The 17982-nt window shown below is 36.6% G+C and overlaps 1 protein-coding gene across 1 annotated transcript; it reads left to right on the top strand.

Annotated features, from left to right (window-relative positions):
* Nucleotides 1-246: 246 nt before the first annotated feature.
* On the top strand, nt 247-16321 carry LOC149079220 (uncharacterized). The gene is made up of 3 exons (XM_089240117.1): nt 247-388; nt 7165-7251; nt 12837-16321. Exon 3 carries the CDS (start codon nt 12864-12866, stop codon nt 15525-15527), a length of 2664 nt encoding a protein of 887 aa, XP_089096243.1. The 5' UTR covers nt 247-388; nt 7165-7251; nt 12837-12863; the 3' UTR covers nt 15528-16321.
* Nucleotides 16322-17982: the final 1661 nt, after the last annotated feature.

Here is a 17982-nt window from a genome sequence, read left to right on the forward strand (position 1 = left end):
AACAACTCACGTGGTTCATTTTATTGAATCAATACTCTTTTTTTTTTACTTTAGCTTCGAGCTATACATCAAAAACTTGAAGAGTGAAACTTACATTAATTCTTAACAGCTAGACAATTTTCATCAAATAGTTCATATTTATTGAGAAAATGCGATATAATAAAAAACGAATTTTTTTGCATGAGTTTTATTTCATTTTAAACTCAAACTATTTTTTTATGAAAAAAGTTTTCGATTTCAGATTTGATCTAGTGGGATCCCCGTAGGACGATAAAACCGAAAACTGAAAGTGAAATGGCGATTTGCGCCTGTTTTTAGGTTTCGGCGTGTTTATCAGTGTTAAGCTGCGATTTGAAGCCGAATTATTCACCGAATTCAGCTCTGAGAGGTATGTACGGGTTAAAATATTTATGTATTTTCTTCTATGTAAGAGCTGTATTAATTATTACAGCTCTCAACATCACAACTTTGGCTGTGCTTTGTCTCAACTCGCGCACGTTGGATGAGGAAAAGCCGTGGCTGCTCTCAGCGAGCGTAATTTAATATTAATTGCTTTAGTTTTATTTGGCCGTATAGTATCAACCTATTTAAATATTCATTACGTTTTCGTGTTATTGTCACGCTTCCAATATCAATTGGCGTACTATGTTTTGAACGATGGGAATTTGATCTAGATGTTGAAGAATACATAAGTTTAGCATGTTTTTTTTTCTTTCAACCTCATTTAATTTGTGTTTCAGTGTAGTATCCTAGCAGGGCCGCAACTAGATGCTTGGTCACCCGGGGCAAGTGCTCATTTTGGCGCCCCCTTGTAATGTTGAAGGTAAGGTTTGAGAATGAAATTTGAACCCCCCCATCTGGTGCAGCGCCCGGGGCACAAGACTCACCTATTCCCTCGTATTTGCGGCCCTATATCCTAGCACTATTATTCTTTGAAGAAGGATCCTATATGTGTTTTTTAATTTTTAAGTGCAAGTTCGATATTGTGCTTCTAAGTGCTGTTCGGGGAAGGGGGGGGGGGCTAGGGCAGTGATTCTTAATTTGAAGTCATATGTCCCCCGGTCTTGGGATATTTGAAGGGGGTCGTGAGTGAAAATCATATAGAAGGGGGAGACAAAATAGGGGACAATAGAGCTCTAAAAAAACTTGGATAATTAAAAAAATATGGGTATTTAATCTAGTGAGGTCGCTGTAGGATAGCGTTTCTCAACCTTTGGTTCGCTGACCAGAGGTAATCCGCAGACAGACTTGATAAAATTATTCACCCATTGTAATTGATATTAGTAATATCCATACGAGTTCAAGAGTGAGATCCTCATAGGATTGTGTTTTCTCAACCTTTGGTTAGCTGACCCAAGGTGATCTGCCCATGGGCGGAGATACGGGGCATAGGAGGCATTGCATATGACTAAATTTTGCCAGAAATTTCAATTTATTGCTTTAAATGCAAATTGCTAATTATTGCTAAAATCGCTGGAGGGTCTGGAAATAAACGGCTGTTACAAATCGCAGTAAACAAAAATGTATTTCACAAAAAAATATTCTAATAATCTGAGTCATATTTCATGCTTTCAAACCTGCTTTCAGGTTTTGCTGTGTTTTTCAGCTACTGTGTAGTCATGTGGTTATAGTGGCACTCGCAACGTAAGGACCTGTGTTCGAACCCCACCGGCTGAAGTTCTGTGGTTCCAAACTTCAAGGTGCGAATGCTGTCCAATTTTTCCCGTTAAATAGTCTCGCAACAGAGAACAATGGCCTATAATGCTACAAATACTCAATCAGTACACTATACTCATTTTAAAAAATAGATGTCATTGTTAAGAAATTTGGCACACAATACCAGATACACACTCAAACTGTTAGGTACACAAGCACAAACTTCTGACATAACTCATTTGGTAAAAAAATGTCTTATTTCAATAAACCATAGTTGTGCTTGGTTTAAAAGAAAAGAGTGTGGTTTTCAGTATTAAGTTACACTTTGAAGCCAAATTATTAACCGAGTTAAACCCCAAGAGATGTAAGTATGAGTAGATATATCCACATATACTTCTATGTAAAAGCTGTATTAATTATTGCAGTTCTCCAACACTCACGTTCGATAAAGAAAAGCCGCCGCTCCTCTGAATGAGAGAACCCGAGCATTAATATCAAGTGTTAGTTGCCTCAGTTTAATGTTTTATTTCATTCTATTTAAATTTTATATTTCTGTACAATTTTCACGCTTCTAATTTCAATTGCCATGTACTGTTTTGAACCATGAAAATTGATTTTGAACTGGAATTTGATCTGCATGTTAAAGAATCCATAGTTTGGCATGTTTGGCTCATTGAATACTGCAGTGTTACATTTCTTAGCCCTTAAATTCTTTGAGGAAGGATCCTATAGGAGTTCTTTAAGTACAAATTGGGAATATGGTATTTCTTAGAGCTGTTGCCAACATGGGATGCATGTTTATATATAGCAGCTGTATTGGATTAGCTCAATGTGACGAAAGAAAAAGTGAAATTTGAGTGAAAAAACTATGAAAATAATTATATAAACATGTAGTTTTTTCTGCCAAATTTTGCAGGAAAAAAATGATTGCTGTCGTGACTGGGGTTTGATGTGTTGCCATAACTAATGTGGGCATAATTATCATGAAAAAATACACCAACTTGATGATGATCCTGGATAGTCATTTGTTATAAGACTTTAGCCAGTTATCGCCAGCCACTTTTCGAACTGGTCAGCTTGGCCAATATTTAACAAAATTGGCCAATTTCGGGCTGTGTCAGTAACATTTACAGGGGTGGGAACTCTGCGCCAAAACTAATATCTTGCGTCATCCTGCTCCAATAGCGTATTTTCACATTTTTCTGCGCCAAATAGCGAATTTCGCTTCAGTATGCCCGGAATATCGGAAAGGACGCCAAAAAATTTTTGTTCCTGCTAGCCACAAAACGTTTCTTTACAAGAAGAGCGTGTTTTATTCCACTATACTTAAACTATCGGCCCCTGATCGGGCTTTCCATCGCAAAACCCCGATATTGTCTGTGATCGTAGAACTGAAGATGGTTTGCGATGCCTTTCAGCTTTAAAGTGCAAATTTGAGTGTTTCCGTTTTAAAAAAAAAGTCGTCACTGGAAGCAGCAGAAATTACCGTAGTCGATTGTCATTGTGTTAAATCCCGATGTTTCGTGAAAAAAATTTCATTCCGGAAGTAAAAAGCGGATGTCCGCCGAATTACGAATGTTAGTTTAGAAACTTTGCTGAATATCGCCAATGTTGCCAAATAACGAGCGTTAAATCGCCAATCTCAGCCAAATAATGAGTGCTGAATCGCCAAACATCGAGTTGATTCTTCCGAAATTCTCTCCCATTTTGCAACAATTTCTTTCCAAGTATAAAAAAATTAAAAACTTATAAAATTTTTCTAGCTCATTTGAAGTGCTGCTGTTCAAGGCAGCAAATAGTGCCCTCAGTAAGCAAAAATCATCTTAAATAGACGGGTGCAAAAAATTTTATGACAGCCGCTCTTTCAAACAAGCTGTCAAAAGCCAAACAAACAAAACCAAAACACCAAAAACAAAAATCAAGCTGATGAAAAGATGTTTGATAACAAAAGACAGTGCAGTTTTATTTTGAAAAGGGTTGAGGGTTGACGAAAATATTCTTTTTAATTTCACTGCTCCAATTTATAAATATCTGCTCCAAATCCCGAATTTGCTGCTCCAAAACTGCTCTGAATCCTGAATTTTGCTGCTCCTAGGCTGCTCCGAAATGGACTTAGTCACTTCCCACCCCTGCATTTATAAAAAGAATGCTTGAGAATGCAGCCTTGCAAATTATTGTGACAATAATAGTAATAATAAACTCAGATTAACCTCTCTCTCTTGAAATATAATTGTTCAACTCTATCTAGTGGCGAGATAATAAAATAGCAGGATGCCTGTGCAGGTGGCAGCAAATATATGATGAATTACAGTGAAACTTCAGTTAACAAGCTTAATTCATTCTGCTGATATGCTCATTATCCGAATCATTTGTTGTTCGAATCAAATTTCTCCCATAGGAAATAATGGAAACTCGAATATTTCGTTCCACAATTATTCATTCACATAAAAATGACTAATAAAATGACATTTGATCAATAATGCAACGCAGTGTAATATAATATATTAGCACCATAAATTAGCATACAATATTATAATGTTTAAAAATTAACTTACTCTAAATGATAAAAAAGAAGGAGTATTGTGTTTAAGACGATTAACGGACTGTTGTTTGCAAACTTTTTGTTTTGTGTGACTTTGAGAAGGAACTTATCCAATGACACTCGCTTTTGACTCTTTTTTCATAATTTTTTTTAACAATACAATTTCGGAATGGGAAATTGCATTGGCATTGGACAAATTTATTGCTCACTTTAATACAGCTTTATGCGATTGGTTCTTTTGTACAAAATTTTGCATCTATTCCCATATTCTACACATTTCTCTAATCTCAGAGAGACTTCTCCTCACTCTTATTTACTTCAGACAAGATACCCTTTGTAGGCCTAAGCTCTCACTGTTGAGTCAAAGGAAATCCATCAGTTCATCTACGGTCAACTCCTGGCCATGTTTTACCACCAGTTCTCGAATGTCACCCTCATGCATCTCTAGTTCCCAAAGACACAATATCTTTGACAAATATTGGCTCTTACTCATGCGCTATCCCCCTCAAAGTCACGTTCAATAATGCAATTAACCCAAAGTTTTCTCCAAGCAGAATTGTTTTCTCCATGAACGCATACACCCATAGTTATAATGTTACATCCACTTTTGCATCATAAACAGTTACACTCATGCGTGTGTTAATTTTTCAAGTTAGGCATGTTGACTATAGACTGCTGGGAAGTATATTACCTGCAATTCCCTGCTACATTTGTGGACAAAAGCAAAAAATCATCAGCTCAGTTGTGAAAATAAATGAACAAAACTCAAATTTTTTGCTCGTTATTCGAATCATTGCTCATTGGCAAAGTCAAAATTTATTCAACATTTTTGCTTGTTAACTGAATTCCTTGTTAACCAAGTTCCACTGTATTCTGTCATATCCATGTGATAAAGACAGAAAATCCACATGAAGGCATATGACATCATAGGCGCCACCGTTATGTATTGCTGAGCTGGTAAATGTCATCGTAGCCAGATAACTGGCTAAGAGGTGCCATAGAGAGCTTTGAAAAAAAAAGTCAGATCTAAAAAAATTAATAATAAAGCCTTTGAAATATTCTGAGGAAAAAGTGTGATCACTTCAACAACCAGTGCCATCTGAATGCATGGGCTGGATTTGAGGCCCCTGGGCCTCACAGAAATGAGATCTGCTTGAAATTTGTGAGAGTAAGTACGTAAATTTGCTAGAAGTAGGACCTCAGAAAAATCACTTAAACTGGGGGCCTATGATACTTTTAACTCTTCAACTCTATGAAGAACAGCTGAAGAGAGTATTGGTATGTTTTTGGATTTCTGAAGGATGAGGAAGAAAATGAAAGGTCTCGTCAGAAGTATAAACCTGAAAAACAGATCTTAGTCTCATAGAAGGGTGAGGAGAAATAAAGTAAAAAGAAGGGAAAAAAGATCCAAAAGTTAAATCTATCAGATCCATAGTAAAAACTTAGATCTATTTTGGGGGCAGGGGGGGGGGGATGGGAAACCAGAGTTAGGTGTTTTTTTTTTAATTTTTCCTGATCCATATTATAACCGCCACATTAGAAATCACTAAAACTTTTAGAAATCGCCAACTGTTTTCAAGACGTACTTTTGTTTGATTGTGTGAGCTGATGAATAGTTCCCCCGCAACACAAAATAATAAAATAAGGAAAAGAGAAAGACCATAATTTTCTGTTATTTATACTGTTAGCTTAATCGTGTAACTACCTTGAAGAGAAAAGAAAAACATCCTTTCTCTCTTCCTTCTGTTATCAAACTTTGAATAGAAGCTGCCTCCGCTCACTGGCAATTGATTGACAGGAGAGGAGGGGGTTGAGAGGGAAGAAGAAAACTTACAACAGCATCTGGCTGTTGCCAATATGAGAGTTTTATGAACCCAAGATATTTTGGAATTGCTGAAATAAAGGAGATCAAGTTAGATGAGATACCTCGGATTGCTCCTGTAAGGATTAAGATAGCCCTGCCAACGACTGCCTATAAGACCAGGGTTCTCCTAATGCATAGAGTTCTCTACCCCCAGAAAGAGTGTCATCCTGGACCGCAGTAAGGGTGGGGAGCAGGTCTCGTACATCGGGCACCCAACCAGACGGGATGCAAATTTTACTCTTTTTCCTCTCCTTCAATATTACATGGGGATGCCAGAATGTGTGTGCGTGAGCTGACCAAGCAGTTACTTGCTGCCCTGGCCTCGTGTCAATGAGGGACCTATACGTTACTATGAAATTTGGTACCATGCTGTACGAAAGTGTATTTAATATTAAAATATATAAGCTGTTGCTTGCAGCTTATTTCAAGGTTCTCTAAGAACCAACACAATGCATAAGCTCACCAAACTAGCTCTAGGATCCGGAAAACAAATTTATGATAAACATTGATCACTTGGAATTTACTGAAAAAAAATCAATTCATCAAGTAGAAAGAGTCATGCTCCTGTATAAGGGGAGGGGGGGGCCAATAACAAGAAAATATAGTCCAAAGGGAGGGCCATGGGTTGTATAAAGTTAAGGAACACTGGCCTAAATCACCCAGTGTGCCTCGCCAACCATTATGCTTCCCTCCACAACAAATTGAGATACAGCCCTGATGTATCCAAGCACTAAACTTTTTTGGTTTGCAGTGGCAGAAATATTTTGGGAGGAGGGCAGGGGTGTTTGGTGTCTCAAAAAGGCTATAGCCTACCAGGAAGAGCACAAAGTTTACTTCTACTCGTTCAAAATTAGGAAGAGAGGATCATCAAAATGGGTATCTGCTCAGGGTGACCAAATAAATTTTTGTTTGTAGTTCCTTGGGGTAGCTCATAATTTTGAAGAGTTTTTCCTTTTTCAGGAAAAATAAATTCTTTGCTCCAAAAAAAAGAAAAATTAGCAGGTTTTGAAACCTTTTTTTTTAAATTTTTAACGCCAAACTTTAATCACAAGTTTAAATTATGCAATGTCTGTTTACAAATATTTCTTTCTATATTTTGCAGGTTTTTTTCAAAAGAAGTGGAGCCTGATTTTTGGCACAAGTTTGCATATGATTGGCTGAAGTATATCATGCTGTCCAGTTTTCTCTGGTAAATATCTGATGGGGGGGGGGGAGCTCATTTAGATTGTGTTTTGTCTCTGGATAACCTAGCTGCCAAGTCTCCCGAATTTCTACTCTATCTCCCGGACTAGAAAGAAATTCTTAATACCTCCCAGAATTCTGACAGTGATTGTAAAAATCCCTACTTTTAAGGGGAAAAATTATTCTCAAAAAATTTTTCCAGGAAGAAAAACAATACTTTTTTTTTAATCCCAGGAATGTGGAGGTCAGAATGGAAATTGTCGCCATTGCGTCAAATCACAAAAAATTAATTTTTGGGGGGAGATGAAATTCGCCAAATAGCCAGCGTTCATTCTGCTTTTCAACATCCAAAATTGGCGAGATTATTTAACTTTGACCATATATTCCGTTTCTGGCTTGGTGGCAATTTTTTTTTGTCTGGATTTATTATTTGAAAGCAGCAATTGCAAGTAATTTAACCTACTGGTTTGCGATAATTAGCGGCTTTATATTGATTGGGGATGGCAAGTGTGATATCTCATTTTTGCAAAGGAAAAAATTCCTATAATTTTTATAATTTTACTTTTATCAATTGAGAAACCCCTACAAATTTACTTTTATTTATCAAAAATCCTTACATTTTGAATTTTTTTGATAAGAAATCCCTTTTGTATTTTTGTACAGATTTTGAATCTCGGACTTTACGATGTCTTTTTTTAATTGTATTTTCACTTTTAATGTAATATACACCAGGGCTTAAAGTCCCAGGTGCCAGATTGCCATGGTAATTAAAAAATTTATATTTTGGCCTAAAATTTGTGTGTTGGATTACTAGCTCTGCAAGAAAACTGCACTTGGCTCCCAAAATGCTAGGTTACAAAATGTTTTCCTCCAATTTGCCAAGCCATGATATAAGTATTCTATTTTTAACATCTTTTCCCCCAACTTAGTTCCGTTCAAAAATGTGATCTGCCCATTTCTGATCCCAAATTAGTGACCTTTTGCTGGACCTTAATTTTGACTTACAAATGATCTTCAGAGCTGTTTGAGTGGCTGTATCTACAGCCAAATCCCGTTATAATAAACTCCAAGAGAGAAATCACTTTGTTAAAAGACATTTTTTTTAATAAAGGAATTCCAGATTTTTGCATTGTTCCTGTGTAAACGTACCTGGGGGATTAAAAAAGCATTCTTTAAAATGAGATTTTTTTTTTTGCTGTAAAAATATTCGTTAAAAAATGGGATTCGACTGTATAAACCCACCCAAAACATAATATACCAAAAACGAAGGTACGTCACAGAACAATTTCAAGGAGAATTTCAACAAAAAGTAAAAAAGAACTCTTCTGTTCAGAAGTTTCTCACTATTATGGCAATTTTTTCAACATCATATTTTCTCAACTTAGTTCCATTCAAATGGGATTGCCCCATTTCTTATCACAAATTAATGACTTTGATTGTCCTGATTTTGTCTTTTGAATGATCCTCAGCAGGGCCGGAACTAACTAATTAGGGGGAACTAGAGTCATGGGGGTGGGGGTAACTGCCCCTGTTGCAAAATTTAGTCGGTAGCAAATTTTAAGATAGCAAACACACTTATAAAATCATCAAATTTCACAGTGGTGGGGACGGCAAAATCATGTTTGCCTTCCCCCATCTGATATTTCTGATATTGCTCACTAGTCATCCAATTTAAGGGAAACAATTTAAGGGATTAATTCAAGCACGGATAATCTTTTTTACAAATTAAGATCATGTGAGTTCTGCTTTGGTGGTTTCGATCATCAAAACTGATAAAAAAAATTCCGAACTGATTTGCTAAATGGTCATGAGGATTTCCCCAAACTCTCTCTTTCTCTCTGCATTTGCTTATACTGAAATCATGATTTTTCTTCTTCCAACTTTGAATTGTCCAAAATATTAAAAGAAATTCAAATTAAACAAGAAATTTGAATTTTAAATGAGATAGAAAACTCTAGAGGCATTTGTAAAAGTTTGAATCAACCAAGTTCCACTGTATAAGAAACCGCCTCTATTTTTGGGAACCAGTTTTTGGCAAAAGGGAGGGGGGGGTTTCTTGTACATGTTAAAATATGGCAATTTTGGCTTTGGTTTAACAAAAAAAAGGAAAAAATTCTTCTGTGTAGAAAAGTTCTCTACTGTTATGGAAATTTTTGCTGTTGAACATTTCCAGTCAGCTGAGGACTCTTTGCAAAAAAATGAAAACATTTTATTGTATTTATTTATTTTGGGTTTTTCCAACTTCTAGACACAAATGAAAGTCAGTTTTCCATTCAATAATGTCCTTTCCACAGAAAGCATTCAAGCCTTCAATATAGTTCTTGCATGAGCGTGAAAACTCAGGCATCTGTTGCTTCCACTTCTGATATGTAAGAAAATGTCAGCATTTTTCGAAGAGAAAACATCCATAACTCTGACATCATAAATGTTTGGACCAGCTCTCGTTTATCATAAGCTTGGACAAACATAAATTTTGCTGGTTCCTCTTATATATAAGTTCTTTGAAGGTTATGTTATCACATTTGTGTATGCTACTTCCTCAAATACATCAAACTGTTCTCTGATTGTATTCCATGAAAGGGAGGTAAATGACTAAAATAAAAAAATTTGGGGCCCTGGACACACCCCATTTGCCCGTACAATGAACAGGTCCTGGTTAGGACTATGCATATACATACACAAATTCTAGCATGCACAGATTCATTAAAAATTCCCCTGGGGGAATGTTCACCAGGTACATATAGTACAGGGTGATCCAAAAGTCACGCAACCTGTTATAAAAAAATAAATTTCTTAAATTCTACTGATTGTAAATGAAAAGTTTGTTCATAGACAGCAGCACTATACTGTTCAAGATGGAAAGACATTTTTTCCCCATGTTCACTAATACTCTCAGTGGCAGTTGATCCCTGCTACCGCAGCTCCCTGATTGAAAATGTACACGTAAAACTTATCAGAAATACTTCCACAACCAAACCTAAACTTGAACAAAAAAACTTGATCATTTTGCCTTCCTTCTCAAAAACCAGTCAACACATTGCAAAAATCCTTCAAAAATATAATTTTCTGTGATCTTTACCCCCATTAATAAAATCAGCTTCTCTAAACTAAAAGATGCAATTGACCAACTCAACAACTGGGGCATCTACAGCATTTCATGCCAATGTGGATTACCATATATAGGTCAAACTGTAAACATACCCTTAAATACCTTTTAAACGAGCGTAGAAGATACGTAATCAACCAAGACTGCTCACCCATAGCCCAACATTTTGCTGGTCTTTTGACCATAAATTTTACTTTTCATCAGTCAAAATCATTCAAAAATGTCCCTCACCGTTTGACTTGGACTTCTAAGAATCATTCCACATCTACAAAAACTCAAACCAACTTGTCAATGACCTAACTAGCACACCACCTTTCTCAAAAATCTGGCAGCAGTTTCTACAATAATTTCTTCTCTATCAGCATCACTATCACGTTCTGGTCTGTGATCGATTCTTCCATTTTTGTTTCGTCCTCCTTTTTCTCATGTTGCTAGGCACTTCATTATTTCAACTCTGAACAGTGAGTAACTCCTGTTATAAGGAGTATTTCCCTTTCTACTATTTGTCTTTGCTACTGAATATGGAACTTCATACAGTTACAAAATGTGTACTCTTCCAATTTTGGATACATTTAAGTTTGTGTTTTTCCCCTAGTGTAGTGTCTCACCCAAAAGGTAATTCATTTCTACTCTCAGTTTGTTGTATGATCGAGATATTGTTTTGCCAGAAACAAAGAATTTTTATGATTAAACAATATTTTTCAACTCATTCATTTGAAACCTTCATTTAGGTGATCAAAAAGGAATTCCCAAAGGTTTCTGTGTCCAATAAGACAACAATCTTCCGATTGGTGTCCCATTTTCAAGAGACTGGAAATGTTGAAAGCTGCAGGTGAAGTCGGTGTCTGTCTGTTCGGAGCCAACATGTAATATGTGAACTGAAAGACAAAACATTAAACTGGGACTTATCCTACCGGTCGTAGTAATGGAATGGTCGCTATGACGTAAGGTCATTATAATGAGTGTGGACTGTATTACTGCTCATTAAAATTAAAATTTTCATGGCTGTATGGAATGGTTAAAATCTTCCTGCTAATCAGAATTTTTTAGCACTATTTTTTCAGCCCTTAGGAAATGACTTCAATCTATAAGTTTTGATCAAATTAGCCCTGGCAGGTCACTGGGAGACACAAAATTGTCACATATTCCACATTCACAGTTGGAAAGTGTAAAAATAGGAACAGATAGTAAAACATTGACTTATTGTGTTTCCATTATTTGTTAGAAGTATGCCCGAGGAATATTTACAAGGAGCATGTATGATGATAAATGTTATCAGTAATTTAATTCTTGAAAAAAAGAGGTAGAAAGACCAGCGTTTTTGAGAATTGTTTGAGGTTATAGTGAATGTTTCCTTATTTTCAAATCTCTATAGGCCTAACCATTTTTTTTTTACCTTTAACATTAAGCCTACCTCTTTGAAAATTACTTGTTGTAGTGATATTCTTGTTATAAGCTTATTTTTACTGTAGCAGGGTATGGAAAAGTAATGATTTTTTTTATTCAAATTAACTGACTGTTTATTAATTTAAACAAATCTTACAAATCTTATTATACATTAAGAATGCATATTTTTTTTTCATTTAATCTCTCAAATTTAAATTCAGCACTAATTGATACACTAACTATGGTGGGAGGAATGGTGATTTGGTCGCATACTGAATATTCAATATTCTAAAGTTTTGGCAGAATACAGAATATTTAGTGGCTGAATACCAATTTTCTTGAAATTCATATCTACTCACAAGAAATATGAACAACAAACATCTGTATTTATGTAACATGAAAGGTCATTGAGCCTGAATTTATGGATTACGGAGCTGTCCGAGACAACTGTCATGGCCACGGTAGATCGGTCTATCGCGCATGTGCTGTTTGAAACAAAGAATCCGTGGAAAATACCAAAAATTTCTAAATGCCTGGCAGTGATTCAGTATCACATATGGTGCACAGGTTTCTCGAAGCAGGCAATGTACAACGATGCCATGCAGGATCAACTAAATGACAAAAATATTCTATAGACAAGATTTTTTCTAGTGCAATTGATGGATGGATTTATCATAATGTGTTTCCAACTTGCGCGATGTTGCTTAATAATTTACATATTTTTATTTTTTCACAGATGAGTTTTGGTAATAAAAGAGCAAAAACTACTTTTTCACTTTCTTATTTCAAGTCCAATGGTATTTATGTTGTTACAACTGTTATTATTTTAAATAAGGAATTAGGGCATAAAATCCAAGGCTTTTTACAAAAAAAAATTTTTTTTTTATTGTTAGGGGGAACCCAGTGTCCCATATAGTAATTTAAATTATGATTTAAATTGCAGTATGTTACAAAAAGTATTAATTGAAAATCACATTACACAATCTTATAACCTTATGTAGGCTATTCTTTTAAGTATCCGAGTTATTTTGTGATAGTTGCAGTGTTGTTTAATACTTTACCAAATAATCTTTTCTTTTGATTTTTTTTGTATCTTACAGAATTTTTATTCAGCTGCTGGTGCACTCATGGAGATGGGCAGTGCTCAGTGCGAGGATGATTTTTCTATGTCTGAAACAGAGGACGTGAACAGATCTCCTGGTGGCGGAGTCTTAAAAGGAAAACCACATTACAATCGACCGAGATTCTTCCCATGTTTCCACTGTGGTAAAAAATTCACTATTCGAGCTTTGGCTGTGCATAAACAAACTTGCACCGGACAAGCGGATTGTTGCTGTAGCATTTGTACTGTCACATCTGGAAATAATTCACACTGCCAAGCTTCCGTGGCAGAGAATACGGTGCAGGCAAATGAGCCAAAATTTGAAAATAATGTTTCAGTGGCAGATACAACAATGCAATCGTATTACGAGGCTCCCGATCCTGTGGTCAGCTATGAAACAAAAAGTGATCTAGAAGGTGGCTATGAAACAAAAAGTGATCTAGTGGTTGGCTATGAAACAAGAAGCAACTTGTCAGTTGGCTATGGAGCAAGAAGTGACTCTGCAGTTGGCTATGAAACAAGAAGTGATTCAACAATTGGCTATGGAGCAAGAAGCGACTCGGCAGTTGGCTATGAAACAAAAAGTGACTCAACAATTGGCTATAGAGCAAGAAGTGACTCAACAGTTGGCTATGAAACAAGAAGTGACTCAACAGTTGGCTATGAAACAAGAAGTGACTCAACAGTTGGCTATGAAACAAGAAGTGACTCAACAGTTGGCTATGAAACAAGAAGTGACTCAACAGTTGGCTATGAAACAAGAAGTGACTCAACAGTTGGCTATGAAACAAGAAGTGACTCAATAGTTGGATATGGAACAAGAAACGACTCAGCAGTTGACTATGGACCAAGAAGCGACTCGACAGTTGATTATGGACCAAGAAGCGACTCAACAGTTGACTATGGAACAAGAAGTGACTCATCAGTTGGCTATGGAGCAAGAAGCGATCCAGCTCACAATTATGGAATGAGAGACAAGAGTGATACGAATATGACAGTCAGTTACGGAACCAACAGCGAAGAAAACGCAGCTATTAGTGATGGGATAAATGAAGAAAACAATGCAGCTTTTAGTCATGAAATGAATGGAAAAGAGAACAATGTGGCTCAGGGATACGAGATGAATGGTGAAGAAAGTCACACCTCTGTAGGTTACGAAGTCAGTGAAGAAAATAATGCAGCTGAAAGTGATTCGGTCATACAAGTTTCCATTGTGTTCCCCCCACCTTGTATCGAAGATTCTGGCACAGGAGATGGTCAGACTAGCAGCCCAAACTATTTCGTCATAAACCAAGAAAACGAGCAGTGTCTTGCCAGTGATGTATCATCTTCAACGAATGGGTTGCTGTTACTACACGAAGCTGGGCTGCTATCAATGGCTGGTGTTAAACTTGAGCCAATGGCAAATGTTAAACTCGAGCCTATGCAAGAGGCTAGTTACGATGATCGACCATCGTGCAACCAGGAAACAGTTGCTCAATCAATAATGTTAAGTCTTCCTCACCTTGCGGCCAAAATGAATGAATTAAATGGGACCAACAGTTATGAGACTGTTACCAAAGACAACTGTGAGAGTCAGCCAACCGTTTCTCCGTATTCCGACAGGAGACTCGTTTGTGCTGTGTGTAAAATTGACTTACCGTGGGAAATCTTTGGCAGCCATGTCATCCATCATGCGGTTGTTTTTGACTCTAACCAGCTGAAGTGCCCAAAATGTTTGAAACCATTCAATCGTTCTGCAATGTTGCTTATACATTTTTACAAGCACATCACGAATAAGTCATTTGTCTGCAAGGATTGCCACTCGTCATTCCAATTCTGTGATGATCTGAAGAGCCACACTTTGAACGAGCATGGTTACATGGAAGTTCAGCCATTTCATTGTTATATATGCATGCGACGTTTCTCTCACCCTCAGACTATTATCAATCACATGCGTATTCATGCTAAAGAAACCCCTTTCAAATGTAATGAATGCAACAGGTCTTTCAGTCAGATCGGCAATCTCCAACGTCACATGAGTGTTCATCGAGGCGACAGGCCTCACAAGTGTAACGAGTGCCATCGATCGTTCGCAGATCCAGCTACTCTCAGAAATCATGTACGCATTCATACAGGTGAGACGCCGTTTGTGTGCAAGGTGTGTATGAGAGGTTTCACACAAATCGGGAACTTGAAACGTCATATGGCTCGGCATCTTCAAGCTCCATCAAAGCGTGTGGCTCGTAATGTCAACAGAATGTGTAGCCCAAAGCCTTCTCTGCTTATTCCTGACGAAAATAATAGGGGTGAGGGGTTCAAGTGTGAGGCCAATACTTCATTTTTCCCCTTTGAAGAAGAGCCTGGAGTGATGGATTCAGAAAACGTGAACTCTTTCCCGGAACCGCAACAAACGCTAGAAGATAAGAAGTCTGTCATGTTGATAAATGTCAAGACAGAGTCTCTGTCCAAAGAGACCACTATGGCTATATCACAGCTGAAAGAACAACGACGCAAGCAGCATTGGCAGCTATTCCCGTGTCCAGTGTGCGGGAAAATATACACCTGGCAACATGATTTGAGCATACATTTTCGCATACACACGGGAGAGAAGCCGTATAAGTGTAATATATGCGACAAACAATTTGCGCAGAGTGGTGCTGTGAGAACGCATAAAGCCAGGCATCACAATGTCGTTAGTATGAGTTGACAAGCTATCTGTCAACTCGATCAATTTCAGAGTCAGTTTGTTTTCTGTTTTGTGTTCTCTTTTCTTTCCCCCCTCTGTCGATGGAGCTTGTAGGCCAGTTTAGTATTTGGAGTATTTTTTTATTTTTGTAACGATCTTTTTTAATGCGTTTTTTGTAGGTAAAACTTTTTGTATGGTTTGCTTAGGAACACTGGAATGTTTCTATCGAGTTGGACTGGTATACAGATGCAGTTGCCGCTATGTTTCATATATGCGCTTCCCCCCCCCCCCTTTTTAAATCAAATTTTGTAAATTATACAAATTATAAGATGTTTTCCAGTATGCAGGTGAATCATTGTAGTAGTAGATCAGCTCACTCGGAGAACTTTGTTTGTTCATTCATTTTCGAATCTAATGTAAACGTTTTTGTCTTCTCGTCAGTTACCAAAGTGAATATTTTTCTAACCAGTGTTTTTCTTTTGTATGTGAAAACTAACCGTTTTGTTCTTGCAGCATGAATCGAATGTGTCTTTAATTATATGATTGACTTGTTTTTTTCTTCTATTGACAGCATCCTATCTTTTGCTTCCAAAAAAGCCCCACAAAATGTAAAAATATGTAACGTCACATTCAAATATTTGTTATGACATCTACTTGGTGTTGGTTTGCGGATTCTGTAACATAAATTTTTATGTTATGCTTGCTTCGTATCAGTTGCTTGAAATTGGGAAAAAAAAATCTTAGCGGTGCTAAAAATAAATGATGTGTTTGTAATTTTATTTCCAAAATATTAAATCTCAAATTTTTATTTCAGATTTTTTTTCCTATGGAAATGTGTTTTGTAAAGGGTTTTTCTGTTCCGTTCTAAATTTTTTGAGCTAAAATGTTTATATTACTCATCAAATTTATTTCGTCGCCTCCTCCCATCAGTGAATAGTTGGGTGTTTTTGTTTACCACTCTACATTGTGAACGTGACATGTTCTGCCAAACAAAAGGGAATGATAGATGAGCCCAAGTGAAACATGAAACCCCCTACCAACCCTGTCCTATTTTGAACCGTTTTTTTAAGTTATGGTGGATAATCGATTATGAAAAAGTGTCAAGTCTGAAAAAACTCAAATTTGTGAAATTTCTGGAATGCCTACCTGGAAACAGCACATATTTGGAAAGTGCAGAAAAAAATCCTATACTTGTGACACCAATTTATGGAAATATCTTGGTTTAATATCAAGCTACATTGCTGTAGATTGTTAAATTTGAAATCTAATTGTTGCAAACATTTTTCATGACCAATCACACAAACACCCTTCTAGCCCTTTCACAAACACTGATTTCAGTGGTGCATTGTGAGTAAAAGGATAAATTTCTCCTGAACCAGAAAACCAATGTGGTTTATTTATAGGCTCTTTTGAGAGGAAGCTTGTACAATGGACAAGATTTTGTGAATTTGACCAATTGTAGGTACAAGGATGTTTACAGAATTGGTGATTAAATATCTTGACTCAATTTGATTTTGAACTTCAGCAATCTTTCAGCACTTGCAGCTCACCATTTAAATCCAGAAATTTCAATGAAATTGGTGTCACCTTATGCAATTTTTTGTTCTTTTCAAACATGAGCTTAGCTTGCATGTAGATCTCAGAAACTTTTAACCCCCCCCCCCCCCATACACATCTACTTCTCTGGCCGGAAACTTCACAGGTTCCACTTTTTCCAGACTTGATGCACTTCTTTATTTTCCATAATCTACTATCCATACGGGTTTGTAATTTCAGCCGGTCAAAATCAATTTCAACCAGAACACTGATCAGAACTGGGTTTTAACAGGTCAAAAATGGCCATAACTATCGAAACACAATGAAATCATGTTAAAACTGATGTACTAGTTTCTTTCATGTCAAATTTTAAATTAAAATCAATTTTTAATTTTAACAAGTATCAGAATACCTGTATATACATGTGTGTAAGCCACAATAAATTGAAAATCCACATATAAGACGATTCCAAAAAATCAAAATTTAGGGGAGGGGGGGGGAGAATTCGTATATTTTCATGCAATAAAAGTTACAATGAAAAATTATCCAAACTTTCTAATCCATTCCTTCTGATTCTCCAAGCTCTACAGGGAAAAAGTCAAGTCATCATACGGTGTAGCATCTCAATTTTCATCTTCAACTGCCGATTATCACAGCCAAGACATTTTTGATTTGTTTGTTTTGGCTTTAACATCGGTTCTGTGGGGTTTGAACATGGTGATGAAAATCACTCCACTGATTTGTAACGTGTCTATACCTATGAAAATCACTCTACTGGTTTTTAATACATCTACACAAAATAATCACTCTACTGATTTGTAATACATCTACACAAAAAAATCACTCTACAGATTTAGTGATGCCATGTAAAGTAGTCCAATGACATCGCAGATCTTTAAGCTAGCCGTTTGGATACCATGTAGCTATATGGTTTGGTAAA

This window comes from Pholcus phalangioides, unplaced genomic scaffold (assembly GCF_987345545.1).
Source record: "Pholcus phalangioides strain wild (caught in Gottingen) unplaced genomic scaffold, Ppha-v1.0 ptg000012l_1, whole genome shotgun sequence".
Taxonomy (NCBI): domain Eukaryota; kingdom Metazoa; phylum Arthropoda; class Arachnida; order Araneae; family Pholcidae; genus Pholcus; species Pholcus phalangioides.